The following is a 21,067-nucleotide window of genomic DNA, read 5'->3' as shown; positions in this document are numbered from 1 at the left end:
CTGCACTTTGTTTCCTGTGCAGTATAATGCAGTTTTCTACATCTCTATCATAAATATGGGATCTTTGCATTTTCTTAATTGTATTTTTTGAGTTTGGTGATCCTGTGATGGTCTTTTCCATTATTGCGCTATATTAATCAAATGATAACATGAATATGAAAGTATCCAATCACATTGGAGTTTTAAAAAGGTAATCTTAAGTAATGCTTACATTATCAATAAAAAAACAGCCTTTCATGCCTCATTGGCATGACCAAAGGGGAAACTATTAAACACTATTATGCACGAAACATGGTGTTGAATGTTCTGTTGACACAGTAGTTCTCAGGCTTCATGATAATTCTGATGCTTTTTCTTTGTCCTTTACATTTATTTCGTTCAGCTAACTGCATGATGACCTGGAACCCCAAACGATGTTGTAGTTTCTTGACTTTATTTCATTGCTTGACATATATATTGCATAACTATATATAACTGGCCGGTTGGCTGTCCCGCTTGCTCCACAGATGCTAATGGAGCTTCTTGACTCCGAAAACGTTGACGTACATTTTCTATTCACCACAAATTAGTTTTTTTTCCTGAACAATGTGGAGGGAGGGAGGAAATTAGGGAGGGTTTTGAGGATGCTTTACTGTATGATGGTCTGATGATACAAATTGTCTTTGTGAAAATAAAGGAGAAAGTATTGTTTAAAAAGAAAATCATCAAATCAAAGGTGAACACATGAGTGTTGGGGATAGCATTTGAGAAGTAAGACTCACAACAGACTTGACAAAAGGGAAAACTATGAAAAACCATGGTGCAAGTGTGTGTGTGTGTGTGTGTGTGTGTGTGTGTGTGTGTGTGTGTGTGTGTGTGTTCGTGTGTACATGTTTACCTGCCTACCTGCGTATGTGTGAGTAAGGAGCAGAAGGACCCAAGAATAATAACAATATTATAAAAAAGCAGAAGTTCAAACAAGAAACAACTTTGTACCGTTCATTGTGGTCTAAAAAGGTGATTCTTTGATACGCCCAGTCGTTACCAGGCTTCTTTTGCTTCTTCTGTGAATCATGGTGTGAAGAGGAAGGAAGTCTTTCAATGCTGTTTGGTGTCTATTCAGCTAACTGCATGAACTGGAACCACAGACTAGAAGTCAGACCAGCTTCCTTCTCTACACTAACTTGTATTGCTATGGTTAATGAATCTTATTCATAGAGTTTTGCTTGTATGTCGTTTTTAATTGTTTATTTGTTTTTTTATTCAGGTGTGTTTAAATATCTCCCAGAACAACATAGTGAGAGAGGAGAGGAATCACTATGAATAGATCAGCAGCAAGAGGATTTCTAGCTTTCCTTCTATCAGTACCAGGTTGGTTCATTTACATCGTTAACATATAACTGTTTCAATAACATGACAACCAAGCAACTAGAACGAGGAGAGGGTGAAACCACAGCATTTTGAAGATGGAATACTAGCAAACAGAACATTAAAGAATCACCATCTAGAACGCTGTGTTTGGTTAAACAGACCACGAGAACAGAGAACGGTCCACAGTCATTGTAAAATACCACTTTGTTGCAGGTTGTATACAGCCTCTTGAATTGAAGGTACTGTTTTTAAGATAACAATACTTTCCTGGTTGCTAGACGATCATGAACGATATACATTATGGGGTTAGATTAGTTAATTTTCGACTTTTCAACTTTTGAAAAGAGTTAAATATCGAAAGCTACTGTTTTACCCCTATTCATTCTATTAATGATGATTTAGACATGAATTCTGCTGCAATGTTAGAATTCAGATCCACTGATAAGGTAGACACTGCATGCCATCTCCTTAGCTCTCTCATGCTCTCCTCTCCTTCTACTCGTCTCTACTCCCCTCTTTTCCTTCTCTCTCACCACTATTCCCTCTTCCTTTCCATGTCCCAATCCTTTCCTCTTCTCCTCTCCTCACCTCTTCTCCTCTACATTCCTTGTCTCTACATCTGAGTAATGACAAAGCTTATGGTCACATTGCCACAAAAGAAGCACATAGACTTTAGGGCCGAGGCCTCCAGAGACTAAGCACAGTAGCCTCCACTACCCTGTTACGCATTGGGGCTGCAGCGACCTATAGGTGCTCTACCAAATCCTAGCACGGTGGTATCCTTACCGGGCACCATACAATCATGGACTAATCATCCGCGGTGCTTAGGTTGTCAATGCCTATTCATTCCCTTCACTCCCCTCACTCCCTGCTGTATCTTCGTTTGTCGTGTTGTATTTTGCCGGAACTTGGGTCCTAGTTTAGACTTTTAAGAATAGTGTATTTGAGACACTATTCTTACCTTCAATTTCTTGCGAAAAGTCAGTTTTTTGTACTGTGTTGGTACTTACTTCCCCAAATAAGTCATTTTGTTTTTACAAACACATGGCTGTCTGCTGCCTCTTCTTTCCGCACATGGATCCACACCTTACTCAGACCATAACACTACCCTGTTTCATGAACTGTTAGTGTGTTATTCAGTTAGTAATAACACACACTAACCCCCCCCCCCCCCCCCCCTCCACCCCAGCGGTCAGCATGTATCTGTAGTTTCCATCTCCACCCACCAGCCTCCATCTCTTTATGTATCTTCTGGTCTGTTCATCAGGTGAACCTCTGTGTCTTGTTCATTCTCAATGAGATGTGTTTGTTTTTTCACAGTGCTTCAGGGTAATGGTGACTGGAGAGTTACTTACTCATCTAGTAATGTCTGTGCTTTAAGAGGAGCAACGGTTGCCATCAGCTGCACTTATGAATTCCCTGACAACGTACAGTACCACCCTAACACAGTCAGAACACTGTGGTTTACTAAAGGAGACACGTATCAGCCAGTTGATCTGGAACACGATACAGACTATAGAGTTCATGTTGAATCCAGCTGTGGAGAGGTCAGATGTACCAGGTCCAGATGTCATGGAACATGTACCCTGAGAATCAGAGACCTGAGACAGAGTGACTCTGCTGTCTACAAGTTTAGCTTCACAACAAACCAACCAGGAGGGGAATATACTGGTGACCCTGGAGTGACGTTATCTGTAACAGGTAAACTATAATGTGTGTGTGTGTGTGTGTGTTTGTGAGTTCTAGAAGGTTTGCATTACATGTTATCATTTTTATTTAGAATTGTTTGCAATTTGTTCTCACACCCAGACCTTCAGGTGAAGGTGTCCTTTCCTGACCCTACCAATCCTACCGGGGCAGAGCTGAAGTGTCACAGTATGTGTGGTCTAGCTGGTGACCCTCCCTATATCTGGTTCAGGAATGGACTGAATGTAAGACAGGGAGTGAAGTACAGGACCTACATTCAGTCTGGAGACAGCTTCTCATGTGCTGTTGAAGGATATGAACATCAACACTCTCCTTTAGTGTGTAAGTCCCCTCCACCGTACACTGACATGATACCAGATGTAATGGACCCTTTAGGGTACAGAACTACATATTACCATGAACTAGTGCAGAGCCCGTTCATAACGAGCCTCTGCAGAACGGGCCGATCGCTTGGCCTCCTGTATTGCTGCTAGCAGCTTTATCGAGCGTCACTCCTTTAAAATACTTTACACTCGACACGGCACTTCCTGTGTCCTCAGTAACACGCCCGCCACGTGAGAAGTTGATCAAAGGACATGCAGACATAAAGAGACACTTCTAATTATTGTTAGATTAATATAACGGTTGTGTATCCAGCATCCAAGTACAGTGACCAAGTATACTGCTGAGCCCTGAAGCCCCGCCCCACTGCTGCACAGTTTGGTTCAAAGTGTGTAATAGCGATAATTTTAAATCGTCGGCATTGCAAAGTTGCATTTCCCCTGTTGCTAAATAACGTAGTGTGGCCAAACATTTTATTTCGGGACCAATCAGATTATTCCTGTTAGTCGGGGATTTTATTGCATTGCGCATTAACTCCACAATAAGTTGAATACCCTAACATTTCGTCTCGCAGGCATTTTACGATTCTTTGTGAATAGGTCTTACTTAGTTAGGAGTCCTCTTGAGGACTTTTAAGCTCTCCTAGACTTAGGTGCTACTTTTAGTCCAAAAATACTTTGTGAATTGCTCTTAGTGAAAAAAGTTAGGAGTCCTAAATTTAAGAGTGACACGCCCATTATTTTTAGGAGTTACTCCTAATTCACCAGTTAGGACCTACTTTTAGCCCTAAGATCCTTTGTGAATACGGCCCCTGGTCTTTAAAATGTAGAACTGATCTATTCATGTATTACTTCATGCCTGCAATGACACACAATCATCCTGGCATATCAGTTGCTGCTAAACACGGTTTCATAACTTTAGGATGGACATTGTTATTTTGTATTCATGACAGACGCTCCAAAGACCCCCTCGGTGACCGTGAGTCCCTCTGGTGAAATAAAGGAGGGCAGTTCAGTGACTCTGAGCTGCAGCAGTGATGCCAACCCAGCAGCTACCTACACCTGGTTCAAGGTTAATACAGATCGTTCCTCCAGAAAGATGGACAAGGGACCACAGCTCGTCTTTAGCTACATTGTGTCTTCAGACTCTGGACAGTATCGCTGTGAGGCTCAGAATACGATAGGGAAAAGATATGTCTACAACTCTATTGATGTTAAATGTGAGTAAAACATGATAGAAAATTGTCTTAACTGTATTAGCATTAATTATGAACCCAAACTTTGCCACAATGTGATTTCTAATATCATTAATACTGTCATGAATATAAATGGTGTTGTTACATGTTTCTATGCGTCTCCAGATGGGCCTAAACGCACATCTGTGTATTCAAGTCCCTCTGGTGAAATAGAGGAGGGCAGTTCAGTGACTCTGAGCTGCAGCAGTGATGCCAACCCAGCAGCTGAGTACACCTGGTTCAAGAACAACCAACCTCTGCTCTGGGGACCAAGTCAACCTCATACCCTCCCCTCAGTCCGCCCTGAAGACAGAGGAACGTACCGCTGTCACGCAGAGAACAAATATGGACAACTGAGCTCTAACTCGATATTCATGGATGTCCAGTGTGAGTTGAATATCTGTCTAATATGTTTACATAATTTCTATATCTGGTTTTTAAAATGTAGAACTGATATATTCATGTATTACTTCATGCCTGCAATGACACACTTATCATCCTGGCATATCAGTTGCTGCTAAACACGGTTTCATAACTTTAGGATGGACATTGTTATTTTGTATTCATGACAGACGCTCCAATGACCCCCTCAGTGACCGTGAGTCCCTCTGGTGAAATAAAGGAGGGCAGTTCAGTGACTCTGAGCTGCAGCAGTGATGCCAACCCAGGAGCTACCTACACCTGGTTCAAGGTTATTAGAGGTCGTTCTCCCAGAAAGATGAACCAGGGACCACAGCTCGTCTTTAGCTACATCATGTCTTCAGACTCTGGACGGTATCGCTGTGAGGCTCAGAATACGATAGGGAAAAGATATGTTGACAACACTATTGATGTTAAATGTGAGTAGAGAAAATACGCAAAAAAATGAGCTTACATTTTTCAACATTTATGATTAACCCAAACTTCTCCACTTTGTGATTTTCATTGTCATTAACACTGTCATGAATATAAATGTACATGCTGTTTTTTACGTGTTTCTTTGTGTCTCAAGTCGTGAGATTTTGTGTTCCTACATAACAGATGCTCCAAAGACCCCCTCAGTGACCGTGAGTCCCTCTGGTGAAGTAGAGGAGGGCAGTTCAGTGACTCTGAGCTGCAGCAGTGATGCCAACCCAGCAGCTACCTACACCTGGTTCAGGGTTAATAGAGGTCATTCCTCCAGAAAGAAGAACCAGGGACCACAGCTCGTCTTTAGCTACATGGTGTCTTCAGACTCTGGACAGTATCGCTGTGAAGCTACGAATAAGTGGGGGAAAGAATCAGTCACCTACTCTATTAATGTCAATTGTGAGTAAACACAACACAAAATATAATGATCTTAAGCGTGTCAACATTAACTATCAACCCAAACTTCTCCACTTTGAGATTTTCATTATCTTTAATGAATGTAACGATTCTAGATCTATGTGCTGTTTTTACATGTTTCTTTGTTTCTCCAGATGGGCCTAAACACACATCTGTGTATTCAAGTCCCTCTGGTGAAATAAAGCAGGGCAGTTCAGTGACTCTGAGCTGCAGCAGTGATGCCAAACCAGTACCTGAGTACACCTGGTTTAAGGACAACCAACCTCTGCTCTGGGGACCAAGTCAACGTCATACCTTCCCCTCAGTCCGCCCTGAAGACAGAGGAACGTACCGCTGTCACGCAAAGAACCAATATGGACAACTGAGCTCTAACTCGATAATCATGGATGTCCAGTGTGAGTTGAATATCTGTCTAATATGTTTACATAATTTCCATATCTGGTCTTTAAAATGTAGAACTGATATATTCATGTATTACTGCATGCCTGTAATGACACACTTATCATCCTGGCTGACAGTTGCTGCTAAACACGGTTCCATAACTTCAGGAAGAATACTGATCATTTGTGTTCCTAACAGATGCTCCAAAGACCCCCTCAGTGACCGTGAGTCCCTCTGGTGAAATAGAGGAGGGCAGTTCAGTGACTCTGAGCTGCAGCAGTGATGCTAACCCAGGAGCTACCTACACCTGGTTCAGCAATACTAGAGCTTATCCCTCCAGAGAGATGAAGGAGGGACAACAGCTCGTCTTTAGACCCATCCTGTCTTCACAATCTGGACAGTATCGCTGTGAAGCTACGAATAAGCGGGGGATGAAATCTTTCACCTACTCTATTAATGTCAATTGTGAGTAAACACAACACAAAATATAATGATCTTAACCGTCTCAACATTATCTATCAACCCAAACTCCTCCACTTTGAGATTTTCCTTATCTTTAATGAATATAATGATTCTAGATCTATGTGCTGTTTTTACATGTTTCTTTGTTTCTCAAGATGGGCCTAAACGCACATCTGTGTATTCAAGTCCCTCTGGTGAAATAAAGGAGGGCAGTTCAGTGACTCTGAGCTGCAGCAGTGATGCCAACCCAGCAGCTGTGTACACCTGGTTCAAGAACAACCAACCTCTGCTCTGGGAACCAAGTCAACCTCATACCTTCCCCTCAGTCCGCCCTGAAGACAGAGGAACGTACCTCTGTCACGCAGAGAACAAATATGGACATCTGAGCTCTAACTCGACATTCTTAAATGTTACATGTGAGTTGAAAATTTGATTAATATGTAAAAAACTTGGTATATCTTGTCTTTAAAATGTAGAGCTGGTATTCATTTATAACTGCTTGCCTGTAAACAACTATGACTCCCTTATCATACTGGCATTGCAGTTGTTGCTAAACACGTTTTCATAACTTAAGGATGGATATTGTTATTTTGTGTTCATAACAGACGCTCCAAAGACCCCCTCAGTGACCGTGAATCCCTCTGGTGAAATAGAGGAGGGCAGTTCAGTGACTCTGAGCTGCAGCAGTGATGCCAACCCAGCAGCTAACTACACCTGGTTCAAGATACATGAAGACTCAGTGAAAGAATTAGGACAGAACTACACCATCACTTATATCACATCTGAGCTTGGGGGAAACTATTACTGCCAAGCACATAATGCAATCGGGCATCAAAACTCCACCTTTTTGATAATTAAAGGTAATTTCTAATTTAAAAGAAACACACACCTTTTAAATAGTCAGTTAAACAAATGCCTATTTATGTTGCATTTTGCCATCGGTGTTTGAAATCAACTGACTATGTTCCAGTGACACCTTCATCATGGACAACAACAGTAGCTGTAACAACCATTGCTGTCCTACTGGCCACCGTACTCCTCCTTGTCTTCCTCTGGATGAGGTGAGATATCTTTCTCGTTTCACATTCCTTCATTTGTCCTGTTGCTTCTTCACCTCTCTGTTCTCTTCTCCAGAAGAAAGAGGGCCGCCAGTAAAACTTGTGGACAAGGAGGAAGGCCAGATACTGTGGAGGAGGTGAGACACAGGAAGCCATTTATTACTAACCCATCCTTTACTAAGACACACGGGGGATATACCCTGAGGCCACAACACACCACACCGAGACCCTGTGGCCACACAAGACTTCTAGTTGTTTCCTGAGTGACTGTCCATCTCTGTTGCCCTAGCCCTATCCCTACGAGTGACTGTACATTACAGTAGCTGTGTGGTGCTTAAGTAGACACTTTCGCCGCCGCCACGGGGCGGTGGTGCCTCGGCGCTGCCCCCTGCGGGGCTCCGGCAGGGGGCAATCGCGGTCAATCTCTTTCTCCTCCATGTCGCGGTTCATGTACTTCAGGGAGTCAAAGCCAAAGTTCCTTTCCCCCAAATTCCTTCTCAACCATGGCTGAGATAACCCCAACTACGAACCTGACGTGATATGCGCCATAACACCAACAGCAGATCAGTTATCCAAATAACAAAGAAGTGTGCAACACTTGCGTTACAGACACACACGTGGCGCTCGCACCGTCGTAGCTCATTAGGCAAAGCAGAGAATTGGGAGAAAATCAGCGCCTCTGAGCTTTGTTTTTTCAAAATCAGAGCAGGATAGCTAGTGCTAGTTTTACACCTAACGCCATTTCTAGCTACTGGGGGACCATAGGCAGGCTATGGGAACTCATATTACTGTTAGAAATCCTCATGAATTTACCTTTAAGAAACTGATCCCTGCCGTCAAAATGATTTCACAAGAGACTGTACCTTACTGCATGGGCGATTCTACAAATCTGAAAACTCCAACAACCTCTTTGGTAGTTGCCGTTGTGAAGTTCAATCAGTTTTCTGTGTTTATCAACTGAATGAGGAGCCAACGCTGTTGATGAAGTATCATGTCTATACAAAACATAGCTATGCCAAAGCTGAAGATAAAGATGTTGGGCTTTAAGACAGGGGAAGGGATATTTGGGGTGGGAGACAGAGGTCTAGCAGGGAGGAGGATGAAAACAGGATGAAGGCGAATACACATCAATTGTTTGATCAGCTCATCAAGTGTAGTTGAGGGATAGAGACTGGTGTCTAGCAGGGGAAAGGTGTCATCAACTAGCAGTGGGGTCAGAGACAGGGCTCTGGCAGCGAAGGGAAAAACAGCATGAGGTGAAACCATATCTAACAATTAACACAATCCTCAATATTCATCCATTTGAGACTTCTAAGTATCCCCAATCCAATTCATACCTTAAATAAAAGTGTTAATCATGCTAATTCATTACAGAATAGAATATACTTTAATGTCCCCATTTGGAAATTTGTCTTGGACTCATCCAAGTGTTGCTCAGAAATATACATTCATTGACAAGGACATGACATTGAAAAATCAGTCTCGGATTTAAGTCACAACTTTACAAAGTCATGTTTGCTTAAAGGGTGAGATCTAGGGTGAGCTCTGGGGAGATTTCTGCCAGTGAACAGAATGGGAAGATTGGTGAATTGAAGTATTGACGTCTATTTCTTTTAAAAAATTAAGATGTTGTTCAGAGATAATAATGGTTTGAGGAGCTCAACAGATGGTGAGTAAGTGAGTAAGGCTTACAGCAGCCTTCATGATGGGACCACTAGTCACCACCAATGGTCGCTAGATGAACCAGAAAAGCAAGACCTTCAAGACTGTCTTCAGGAAGTGTAAACTGTTTTCTAAACGTATTCTTCTGTCCTTACTCCCGATAGCCACTACCAGGTCCTCTGTATGAAAACGTCTCAGCTCTGACCAATCAATTGGCTCCTGCAGCACAGAGAGAACCAATAGAAGAGCAGGATGACCATCACTATGCCAGCATCCATACCTCTCGTTCAGAGAACCAGGAAGTTCCTCGCTGTTGGATTGGCCCTAATATCCAATCAGACCAAGCAGATGCTGTATTTTATTCTGTGGTCAACGTTAAGAGACTAAACGCTGTCCCTGGGTAAGCTTCCCTTGGTATTTCTAAAGAGGAATTAGACACTTGTTTTCGGACTTTATCAACCCAATTGGTCTGTTTCACAGGGTGACTGAAGTTCTGTCTTCTTTTCAGAGAGAGTGACCAAACAGAGGCGGCAGAAACCTCAGAGTTGTACAGCACCGTAAAAAAACACCCCAGATATTGAAAGAGTTGTGGCAGCAGGATTTAAATAGTGGTACTAGGTAGAGTGTCTCATCCATTTAGTTTAACAGGACAATACGCTGGCTGCATGTCCTATGGAAATGAATTACATGGAATGAATACTTGCCACTACAGATCATTCATGACCTGATTTATTTGACTTATTTACCGTATTGTGTATGTTCCACTTGTGATGGCCCCAGCGAGGCCACATGTTATCCAGGGCCTCTTGCTCTTGAGGATATAGCTCTGCTTCATCGCTACCACCTGCTGGTTACCAGGATGTTTTGCACCTGTGAGGGGAGGTCTTAGCGGTACCATCTGCTGGTGACCAGGATGTACTGCACCTGTGAGGGGAGGTCTTAAGGGACAATACCTGCCTGGGTTGGTTAGCTTACCATATGAATTATTACATCAATGTTTGAGAAGTAGTGTAAAACGAGGAGATCTCAACATTGTCTTCCTCTGATGTCATTCATGTCTTATAGTAAAGAGAAGAACTTGAGACGAGTCTGAGACTCTCATGAGACCAATCGGAGAGGTATGAGCCCAACAAGAGAACTCATTATTGTATGTCCGATGTCTCCTCCTTATCTGATTCATTACTCTTAAATATTCAACTGAGGCTATATATTAGAAGCCTACACAAGTGAGATTAATGAGAACCAATTAAGAATTAAATAATTTACTGTATAAAGCAATGTCTGTTAGTCCAGGTCACCCAGGTGGCTTTTACTAGACTCGCTGATGACCAGGAGACAGGGTAGTGAGATCTCTCTCAAGCACTGGGCAGACACAATTGGTTTCCTTGCAACATGTTTTATTGAAGACTTTTCCTCCAACTTTACCTTGAAAACTATACAGATAAACAAACACAGTATTACAGAAATCATGACGTTATCATTACATAAAATCATAAACTATACAATAAATTACATAAGCAGAACAAAATACAGGAAAATAACAAACACATACGGAATGAAGCAACAGGGAGCTTGGACAAGATGGGAGAACGCGGTTGATAGGAAAATAACCTGGGCTGAGCTGTGGAAAGCCCAGCCTCACCGCATTAAATTCTGGCACTATTTAATGTGCTCCCAAGCCCAACAAACCTGCACTCATGGGGCTTAGCCGAGACACCTGCATGCCCGTTGTGTTCCAAGCGAGGAACCCTTGAACAAATCCTCAGCAGCTGCACCAGGGCACTAGGAGATGGACGGTACCGCTGGAGGCATGATCAGGTTCTTAAGACCATCGCTGAAGTCATCAGCGAAGGACTCATCAGCAAAACAGTTCCGACCCTCCAAGAAAACCATCACCTTTGTCAGAGCTGGGGAGCAGTAAACCCTTGCCGGAGGAACATGTGCATGAATCCTAACCCTGTTTGGGCATCGAGGGGGAGAGAGGATGAGGAGAGCCATCCACAGTACCACCGATGCGGCAGAGAGGCCCTCAAGATGGCTGTGGCTCAAAAGAGGAGAGCCATGGAGTCATGGTAGCTAGCTAGCCATCTGAACACAAGCTGGGGTCTGATCAGCCCTGGCTTGGTCACATGGAGGAGGGCGTATTATGTTAAAAGACCCGAAACGTCTGATGATCCAGGCAGATCACTGATGATGTGTCCAGAGGCATCAGTAGATGGATGAACACAGCATCTTATAAAATGAATTTTTTTAACTATGACAATTAAAACAAAGATACATAGAGCTAGTGCTTTGTCGAGTGAGAGCACTAAATGAACACTAATGGGAGGGAGTACACCTCTGCAATGGAAAAACATGCTGGTCAGCGCATTCATTCTAAAACAGATTGAGTTTTTCTTTACCTCTGAGTAATATGGTGCAAACCTGGCATTTAATGTATTTGCAAGTGCAATTTTTTCTTCACAATACTGTAACATATGGCACATGTTGTACCCCTATTTGAAACCCCTGTCCACAAAATCGTGGTTGCCTTTGAGAATGTATTGGGCAAAGCTGTTTTCTTTAACATGACATCTATGCCTGGCCTTTTTGTTGCAGCTCATTTCCAAAACACTTGAGAGGTTTTAGGCATGTACTCAATGGTGATCCATGTGGTACATTAAGTACCATGAATTCTGTGAGAAATTAACTAAAGGTTCTGTAAGTTCTTCATAGTTGATAAACATATATCTGGTACATCACATTTGATTTGTATAATTGAGGCATTGCATCCAGCAATATTGGTATTGTATTGAGACAAATGTCAGAGACTCTATGCATGAAAGACCTGTAATAAAATGTAGAGAACTCACAAAGATCATTGCGAGACTGAACTATGGTTATTTCTCAGCAGTGACAATTGAGATGGATGAGAAAGTTAACCAAATCTCTCTTTGGCCTTGACTAAGGCAAAATAGATCATGTTAATGTGATAGAAAGGAGATCTCATCTTTCAATTTACTTTGCAATGGGTTGTTTTGGAGAGACAACACGTTTAAAGGGATTTGTTAGGAACCATTACATGATGTCTCCAAGGAACCTGTAATTCATAGTGAACACATTCTTCTCTCTAGAGTTCTGATTTATCATAATTTCACTAGTGAACACATGAGTGTTCTTCTCTCTGGAGTTTTGGTCAATCTGTGGTCATCTTTTCAGCATCTTTCCAGTTTGCCAAAGTAAAGAAACCCTTATTAATCTGCCTCCTCCAAGAGTAATTGCATTGATGTGGTAAAGTATGGACCTAGTCCTGGTAGGGTGTTGAAGGTTACCCAGCTTCTGGTGAGAGGAAAGCCCACGGATTTAGTTTAGTTGGATCTTCCGTGTTTTCGGTTTTGACAAAGGGTTGCTTTACTTTATGAATGTCAAATGATGGAAATCAGGTATGTGAAAACTATTGTTTACAAAGAAAAGTTATCAGGGGAACACACAGTGCTTGATGTTCTCTCTAGAGCTGTGCTGTCCCACATCCTGGGTATAGCATGAGAGGTAAGCCACAGGGGAAACGTTGACACACTATAGTGTGTGTGTGTGTGTGTGTGTGTGTGTGTGTGTGTGTGTGTGTGTGTGTGTGTGCTTGTTTGTGTGTGCTTGTTTGTGTGTGTGTGCGAGGAAGAAGCAGAAGGAGAAAATATGAATAAAAAGGACAATAATATCGCAAAAGATAAAACATGATGGAACTAGGTATCATTCGATGTGGTCTAAAAGGTGATCATTTGTTCCAGGCAGTGACCAGGCTTCAGGTTAACTCTGCTGCATTCGAGGAAGTCATTTTTGTTTTATTTTGGTCATATGAACAAAATTGCACGATGAACTGGAACCACAGACCAGATGGCAGACCAGCTTCAACTTCTACTGTAAGAGGTTGGATTTTCTTAACCTTTGTTTAAATGCTTTACAAACAAAATTCATCAAGGGATATATTGTAATGAAAATTACTGAAAAAACACTGTTGTAAATTTAAAACTGATTTATTTCTCCTTGTACGAACTTCTACATGTATTATTTACTCGAACCACAGAGTGAAAGAGGAGAGGACTCACTATGAATTCAAGATTAGCAGCAAGAGGATTTCTAGCTTTCCTTCGGTCAGTACCAGGTTGGTTCATTTACATTGTGAACATTTAGTTTCAATAACATGACAACCAAGCGACTGGAACGAGGAGGGTGAAACTTCAGCATGTTGAAGATAGAAGAATCAACCTCTAGATCGCTGTGTTTTGTGAAACACCACTATAATAGAGAACGGTCGACTTTATATTTTTCAATTATGGTTCATTAGTCATTGGAAAATCTCCCTTCACTGCAAGTTTTATGGAGCCTCTTGTAGTGTGAATACTGTGTTTATTTTGGATCAAAGTACCCTATTTGAAAGAATATGTGTTTGCATTGAGCTATGTTGGGCAATTCCTGTTTGCTAGGAAAACCTCCACTATTTACATCATCGGAGAGTTAATTCAGTCAGTTTAAGACATTTTGAGAAAAATAGATGTTAAAATCAAAATGTTTATTTATTCAAAAAATTATGATTTAGACATGACATATCAATCTTTTGCTGCTATGTTGGAATTCTGATTCAGTGATATGGTAGACACTTCCTACCTCTCTCCTTCTCTCCTTCCTCTCTCCAGCTCTCCTCACCCTCTTCTGGCCCCCTCTCGTTTCCTTATCTGCTCTCCTCTATTTGTCTCCTTACCTCTGCTCCTCCTCGTCGCCACTCTCTTGTAACCTTTGACAACATCAGTAGCTGTAAGAATAATCGTTGTCCTACTGGCCACTGAACTTCTCCTCGTCCTCCTCTGGATGAGGTGATATATTCTCTCTTTCTTGTTTTCCATTCCTTCACTTCTCCTGTTGCTTCTTCATCCTTTCCTTTTCTTCTCCAGAAGAACGAGGGCCTCCAGCAAAGCATGGTGACAGGGAGGAAGGCCAGATACCGCGGAGGAGGTGAGACACAGGAAGCCATTTATTACTAACCCATCCTTTACTAAGACACACAGTGGAAATACCCTGAGGCCTCAACACAAGACCACAACAGAGACTTCTAATCGTTTCCTTAGTAACTGTCCTTCTCTGTTGCTCTAGACCAGTAGCTAGGAGATACTGTACATCCCAGTGTGTAGATTTGGAACATTCCTAGATTCTAGATTTAGAACATTCCAAACATTGGAGATAACTTATGTTGACATTTGACTGCCTAGAACAACCTCCCTTTTAGTACGAGTGTCCTATTGATTTCCCAAACAGAAACTGATGTTACAGTCACAATGTTTTTACAGGCCAGGAAAGTGTATCTTACTTGGCGATTTTTAAACACATGTGAAAACACGAACAAGCTCTCTTGTAGTTACCCTTGTAATGGTCAATCAGTTGTCATTGACCATTACCTCGTTTATTATGATATAAAGATGGTAAGCATTAGTGACAATTACACTGGAGTGGTCCTGTTCATGAACTCAAGGCTTTTCATTCAGTACACATCACGACTTTAATTGATAATGTTCAGGTCAAAGGGACACATCAATAGAGAGGTTTAAATGGTATTTGATAGTTAGATAATGGTGGGCCAGGTCAGAGAGAATGTATCAATGGCCAAAGAGTTGACTTGTGGGATCCCCCAGGGATAAATCCTTGGCCCTGTTTCATATGTGATTCATATCAATGTCATGATAGGGGCAGTTGAGGTCAAGTTGCTTCTGCGGAAGCCTTACTGGTATCAGGTGAGGAATCAGTAGGACGCATTAGAGAATGAACTGGCCTCTACAGCTGTCTCTACATCTGGGTACAACAGAATCCATTTAGTTTGGCCTGAAGCACAAGTTCAAGGAACTTGTAAGAGTAAGATCCTGGAAGAAGTAGCATCACATCCAAACCTAATGTCCCTTATCTTGGAGCGACAATCAACAAATTATATCTGGTGACCTGGTTACCATTCTTCTGCTGCCACTCTAAATAATTTAATTTCAGAGTTAAAAAACTGTGGCTTATAGCCTTTATTCACTGCCATTATGATTGAAGTATGGTACACTGGTTTATCACAAAAAACAAAAAAATAGATTGCAGTTAATACTAAACAATGCAATCAGATACGCCTTAAATGCCTCCCCAAGAACCCTTATAGGACCCCAGGAGTTTAAAAATGCCAGTCTCCTCCAGGGGCATCATGTGAACCAGCTGAAGCTAAACCATATGTATGATATTATTAATAGAACAGCTCCTGGTTGCTTGCTGTGCCACATTGCCATGGTGCTTCAGCAACATGGTCAGGTCATCTGCGCTTTTCCACTGATAAACCTCAGTGGAATTCATTATTATAGTCTCGGATTTAAGAGTCATGACTTGACAAAGTGATGTTTGCTATAAGGGTGAGATCTAGTGTGAGATTTAGGGTGAGTTCTAGGCTGAGGTCTAGGGGGAATTGTATTCTGAGAACTACCGTGACATCTTGAGGAAAAACTTGGAATCTGATGAGGCTTCTGCCAGTGAACAGGATGAGGCGATGGGATGAAGATGATGTTGAAAGATAGACCTTGCAGGAAGGACTTGAAGTGAGGCCTCCAGCAGCCTGCATGCTGGGACCACTAGTCACCACCAAGGGTCTCTAGATGAACCAGAAACACATGACCTTCAGGACTGTCTTCAGGAAGTGTAAAGTGTTTTCTAAATGTACTCTTCTGTCCTCACTCCCTATCAGCTTCCTGTTCCTGTGTATGTAAACGTCTCAGCTTTGACTAATGAGGTGGCTCCTGCAGCGCGGAAAGGACCAATAGAAGAGCAGGATGGACGTCACTATGCCAGCAGCCACACCTCTCTCTCAGAATACCAGGAAGTGACTGAAGTGACTATTTTAGATCTGCCACCAATTCGTTTTTTATATTGAAGAATGTGGAGGGAGAGAGAGGTGGGAAGGGAGGGAGGGAGGGTAATGGGGATGCTTTACTACATGATTATCTGATGATAGAAATTTTCAATGTGTGAAAAAGGAGAAACTATTGTTTAAAAAATAAATCATCACTTCAAAGGTTAACACATGAGTTGTGCTGCCCCACATCCTGGGGATAACAACCCTGTTAGAATTAAGGCTCACACTTAACCTGACTAGATTTAAGGGGAAACCACGAAACACTATGATGCACGTGTGTGTGTGTGTGTGTGTGTGTGTGTGTGTGTGTGTGTGTGTGTGTGTGTGTGTGTGTGTGTGTGTGTGTGTGTGTGTGTGTGTGTGTGTGTTTGTGTTTGCATATCTGTGTGTGTGTTTGTAAATCTGTGTGTATTTGTGTTCACCTGCCTGCATGCACATATGTGAGTAAGGTGGAGAAGGACAGAAGATTCTAAAGGTTTTAGAGGTGATTATATGCCAGTGGTTACCAGGCTTCTGTTCATTGTGCTGCGTGTGAAGGTGTTAAGCGGAGGAAGTCTTTCAATGCTGTTTGTTTTCTGTTCAGCTCACTTCATGAACTGGAACCACAGACTAGATGTCAGACAAGCTTCCTCCTCTACAGTAACTTCTAACTTTTATCTCTATCGATAACAAAAATAATTCAGAGATTTTTCCTTGCATTAAATTTCATTGTATTTTCTACGTGCAAGTGTGATTAAGATTCCCCCAGAACAACAGAGTGAGAGAAGAGAGGACTCACTATGAATTTAAGATCAGCAGCAAGAGGATTTCTAGCTTTCCTTCTGTCAGTACCAGGTTGGTTAATTTATGTTGTTAACATTTAGTTGAACATTTTCAATAGCATGAAAACCAAGCAGCTGGAATAAGGAGAGGGTGAAACCACAGCATGTTGAAGATAGAATAATAGTAAATAGAACATTAAAGAATCACCCTCTAGAACGCAGTGTTTGGTTAACAAAGCACTATAATGGAGAACGGTCCACTTTACATACTACAGTTATGGTTCATTAGTAATTGGAAAATACCACTTCATTGCAAGTTGTATACAGCCTCTTGTATTGAAAGTATTGCTTTTAAGATAACAATACTCATTTGAGATATGTGGGGTATTTCCTGGTTGCTAGTCAATCCTGAACTATTTACATCATCGAAGGGTTTATTTAGTTATTTTCATACTTTTTGAAAAAACAACTTGTCATAAGCTAATGTTGTTCCCCCATTTATTCTATTAATGATGATTTATGCATGAAATCTTCTGCAACGTTAAAATTCTGATTCAGTGATACGGTAGACACTGCATGCCATCTCATGTCCTCCCTCATCTCTCCTGTCTCCTGCTCTCCTCTCATCGTCTTCTCTCCTCTCTCCTGCTCTCCTCTCTTATACTCCTATCCTCTCCTCCTTCTTGTCACTACTCCACTCTTTTCCATGTCTCCACTCTTTTCACCTCCTTACCTTGTCTCCTTGCCACTATTCCCACTTCAACCCCTTGTTTTCAATCCTATCCTTGTCTCCTCTCCTCCTCCCATCTACTCTATATTCCTTGCCTCCACATCTAAGTAATTTCAAAGCTTATAGTCGCATTGCCCCGACAGAAGCACATAGACCATAGGGCCGAGGCCTTTAGAGACTAATCACTACCATTATTCATTAACTGTTAGTGTATGTTATTCAGTTAGTGTAGCATAATATGTATAATACATTTTGCATTTAAGGGGGGGTCTGAACTCTACACCCCCCTGGCTACTTCACTGGTTTCACATGGTGTTCTGGAACGTTCTTCTCACAGCTCAGTGGTCAGCATGCATCTGTAGTTTCCATCTCCACCCACCAACCTCCATCTCTTTATGCGTCTTCTGATCTGTTCATCAGGTGAACCTCTGTGTCTTGTTCATTCTCAATGAGATGTGTTTGTTTTTTCACAGTGCTTCAGGGTAATGGTGACTGGAGAGTTACGTACTCATCTAGCAATGTCTGCACTTTAAGAGGAGCAACGTTTGACATCAGCTGCACCTATGAATACCCTGACAACGTACAGCACCTCCTGACCATAGTCAATACACTGTGGTTTACTAAAGGAGACAAGTATCAGCCAGTTGATCTGGAAAACGATACAGACTATACAGGTCGTGTTGAATCCAGCTGTGAAGAGGTCAGCTGTTCCGGGTCCAGATGTCATGGAACATGTACCCTGAGAATCAAAGACCTGAGACAGAGTGACTCTGCTGTCTACAAGTTTAGGTTCACAACAAACCTACCAGGTGGGGAATATACTGGTGACCCTGGAGTGACGTTATCTGTAACAGGTAAACTATAGTGTGTGTGTGTGTGTGTGTGTGTGTGTGTGTGTGTGTGTGTGTGTGTGTGTGTGTGTGTGTGTGTGTGTGTGTGTGTGTGTGTGTGTGTGTGTGTGTGTGTGTTGTGTTGTGTTGTATTTATTATTGAGTATAATTGTGTGTAACTTCTTCTCAGACCTCCAGGTGAAGGTGTCCTTTCTTTACCCTACCGATCCTACCAGGGTAAAGCTGGAGTGTCACAGTATGTGTGGTCTAGCTGGTGACCCTCGCTACATCTGGTTCAGAAATGGACAGAATGTACTACAGGGAATTAACTACTGGATCTTCATTCAGTATGGATACAGCTATTCATGTGCTGTTGAAGGATATGAACAACAACGCTCTCCTTTAGTGTGTAAGTCCACTCCACAGTACACTGACATGATACCAGATGCAGACAACCTTTTAGGCTTTTAGGGTAAAGAACTACATGAATATTTTACTATGAATGGACCAAAACCACTGGCATTTTATCTAATTAATTAAATGCTAACTGTTAACAGATGCTCCAAAGACCCCCTCAGTGACCGTGAGTCCCTCTGGTGAAATAGAGGAGGGCAGTTCAGTGTCTCTGAGCTGCAGCAGTGATGCCAACCCAGCAGCTAACTACACCTGGTTCAGGGTTAATAGAGATGGTTCCTCCAGGTACATGAACCAGGGACAACAGCTCATCTTTAAACTGATCCTATCTTCAGACTCTGGACAATTTCGCTGTGACACTCAGAATAAACTAGGGGAAAGATCGTTCTCTATCTCTATTAACGTAAAATGTGAGTTCACACAATCCAAAACTTCAACATTAATTATGAACCCAAATTTTGCCACAATGGGATTTTCATTTTCTTTAATACTGTCATGAATTTAAATGTACATGCTATTTTTGCATGTTTCTATGTATCTCCAGATGGTCCTAAACACATATCTGTGTTATCAAGTCCCTCTGGTGGAATAAAGGAGGGCAGTTCAGTGACTCTGAACTGCAGCAGTGATGCCAACCCAGCAGCTGAGTACACCTGGTTCAAGAACAACCAACCTCTGCACTGGGGACTAAGTCAACCTCATACCTTCCCCTCAGTCCGCCCTGAAGACAGAGGAACGTACCGCTGTCAAGCAGAGAACAAATATGGACAACTGAGCTCGAACTTGCTATTCATGGATGTCCAGTGTGAGTTGAATATTGGACTAATATGTTAACATCTTTTCTATATCTTGTCTTTAAAATGTAGAGCTGGCATTCATGTATTACTACTTGCCTGTAAACAACATTGACTCACTTATTATGCTAGTATACCCAAGTGGGTGCTACACACTGGTGGTGGTTAGTGAGGTCCCCCTTCCCTGTAAAGCGTCTTTCAGTGTCTAGAAAAACACTATATGAATTCAATCCATTATTATTATTATTGCAGTTTCATGACTTAAGGATGGATATTCTTATTTTGTGTTCATGACAGACGCTCCAAAGACCCCCTTGGTGACCGTGAGTCCCTCTGGTGAAATAGAGGAGGGCAGTTCAGTGACTCTGAGCTGCAGCAGTGATGCCAACCCAGCAGCTGAGTACACCTGGTTTAAGGAACATGAAGACTCAGTGAGAGAATCAGGACAGAACCACACCATCACTAAAATCACATCTGAGCATGGAGGAAACTATTACTGCCAAGCCCATAATGCAATCGGACTTCATAATGCTACCTTTTTGTTAATCCAAGGTAATTGTTCATTTAAAAATCACGCACACACCTTCAACACAGACACAGGCACACATTTAAACATTGGCCTAATTATGTTGTAGTTTGTATTCAGTGTTTGAAATCAAAATCAAAATCATGGACAACAGTCGCAGTGAGAACCATTGTTGCCTTACTGGCCACCGTACTCCTCCTCGGCTTCCTCTGGATGAGGTGAGATATTCTCTCTTTCTTGTTTTCCATTCCTTCACCTCTCCTGTTACTTCATCATCTCTCTGTCTTCTTCTCCAGAAGAAAGTGGGCCTCCAGAAAAGTATGTGGACAGGGAGGAAGGCCAGATACTGTGGCGGAGGTAAGACAAAGGATGCCTTTTATTACTTACCCATCCTTTACTAAGACACACGGTGGAAATGCCCCACCATGTGGAGGCCTCAACACAAGACCACACAAGAGACTTCTAGTTTCCTAAGTAAGTCCTTCTCTGTTGCTCTAGCCCGGTCGCTAGGAGAGACAGGTCATCACAGTGTCTGTGTTTTCATAAAGAACTGTCAACCCTGGCCCGATTTGGACATTTCAGAACTGGAGATAACTTGACATTTTTTTAATTTTACTGCTCGGTTCGAATC

General features: G+C 42.1%; 1 protein-coding gene across 2 annotated transcripts in view; it reads left to right on the top strand.

The window, feature by feature from the left end:
* Positions 1 to 870: 870 nt before the first annotated feature.
* Positions 871 to 21,067, top strand: part of LOC132452621 (B-cell receptor CD22-like) — a 37,813-nt gene continuing 17,616 nt past the window's right edge. The window contains exons 1-13 of one of the 2 annotated variants that reach the window (XM_060045311.1): positions 871 to 1,350; positions 2,671 to 3,051; positions 3,160 to 3,378; positions 4,331 to 4,597; positions 4,739 to 4,999; positions 5,185 to 5,451; positions 5,633 to 5,899; positions 6,052 to 6,312; positions 6,497 to 6,763; positions 6,916 to 7,176; positions 7,366 to 7,620; positions 7,731 to 7,821; positions 7,895 to 7,955. In XM_060045311.1, the coding sequence (XP_059901294.1) occupies positions 1,299 to 1,350; positions 2,671 to 3,051; positions 3,160 to 3,378; positions 4,331 to 4,597; positions 4,739 to 4,999; positions 5,185 to 5,451; positions 5,633 to 5,899; positions 6,052 to 6,312; positions 6,497 to 6,763; positions 6,916 to 7,176; positions 7,366 to 7,620; positions 7,731 to 7,821; positions 7,895 to 7,955 (2,910 nt within the window). In that variant the 5' untranslated portion in view covers positions 871 to 1,298. Of the gene's footprint in view, positions 1,351 to 2,670; positions 3,052 to 3,159; positions 3,379 to 4,330; positions 4,598 to 4,738; positions 5,000 to 5,184; positions 5,452 to 5,632; positions 5,900 to 6,051; positions 6,313 to 6,496; positions 6,764 to 6,915; positions 7,177 to 7,365; positions 7,621 to 7,730; positions 7,822 to 7,894; positions 7,956 to 19,259; positions 19,527 to 19,660; positions 19,922 to 20,207; positions 20,463 to 21,067 lie in introns of both variants that reach the window. The other variant, XM_060045310.1, reaches the window with a different exon arrangement.

Source organism: Gadus macrocephalus, chromosome 23 (genome assembly GCF_031168955.1).
Source record: "Gadus macrocephalus chromosome 23, ASM3116895v1".
In the NCBI taxonomy this organism is placed as follows: domain Eukaryota; kingdom Metazoa; phylum Chordata; class Actinopteri; order Gadiformes; family Gadidae; genus Gadus; species Gadus macrocephalus.
The sequence above is the reverse complement of the archived record's forward strand: the minus strand, read 5'-3'. Positions and strand labels throughout refer to the sequence as shown.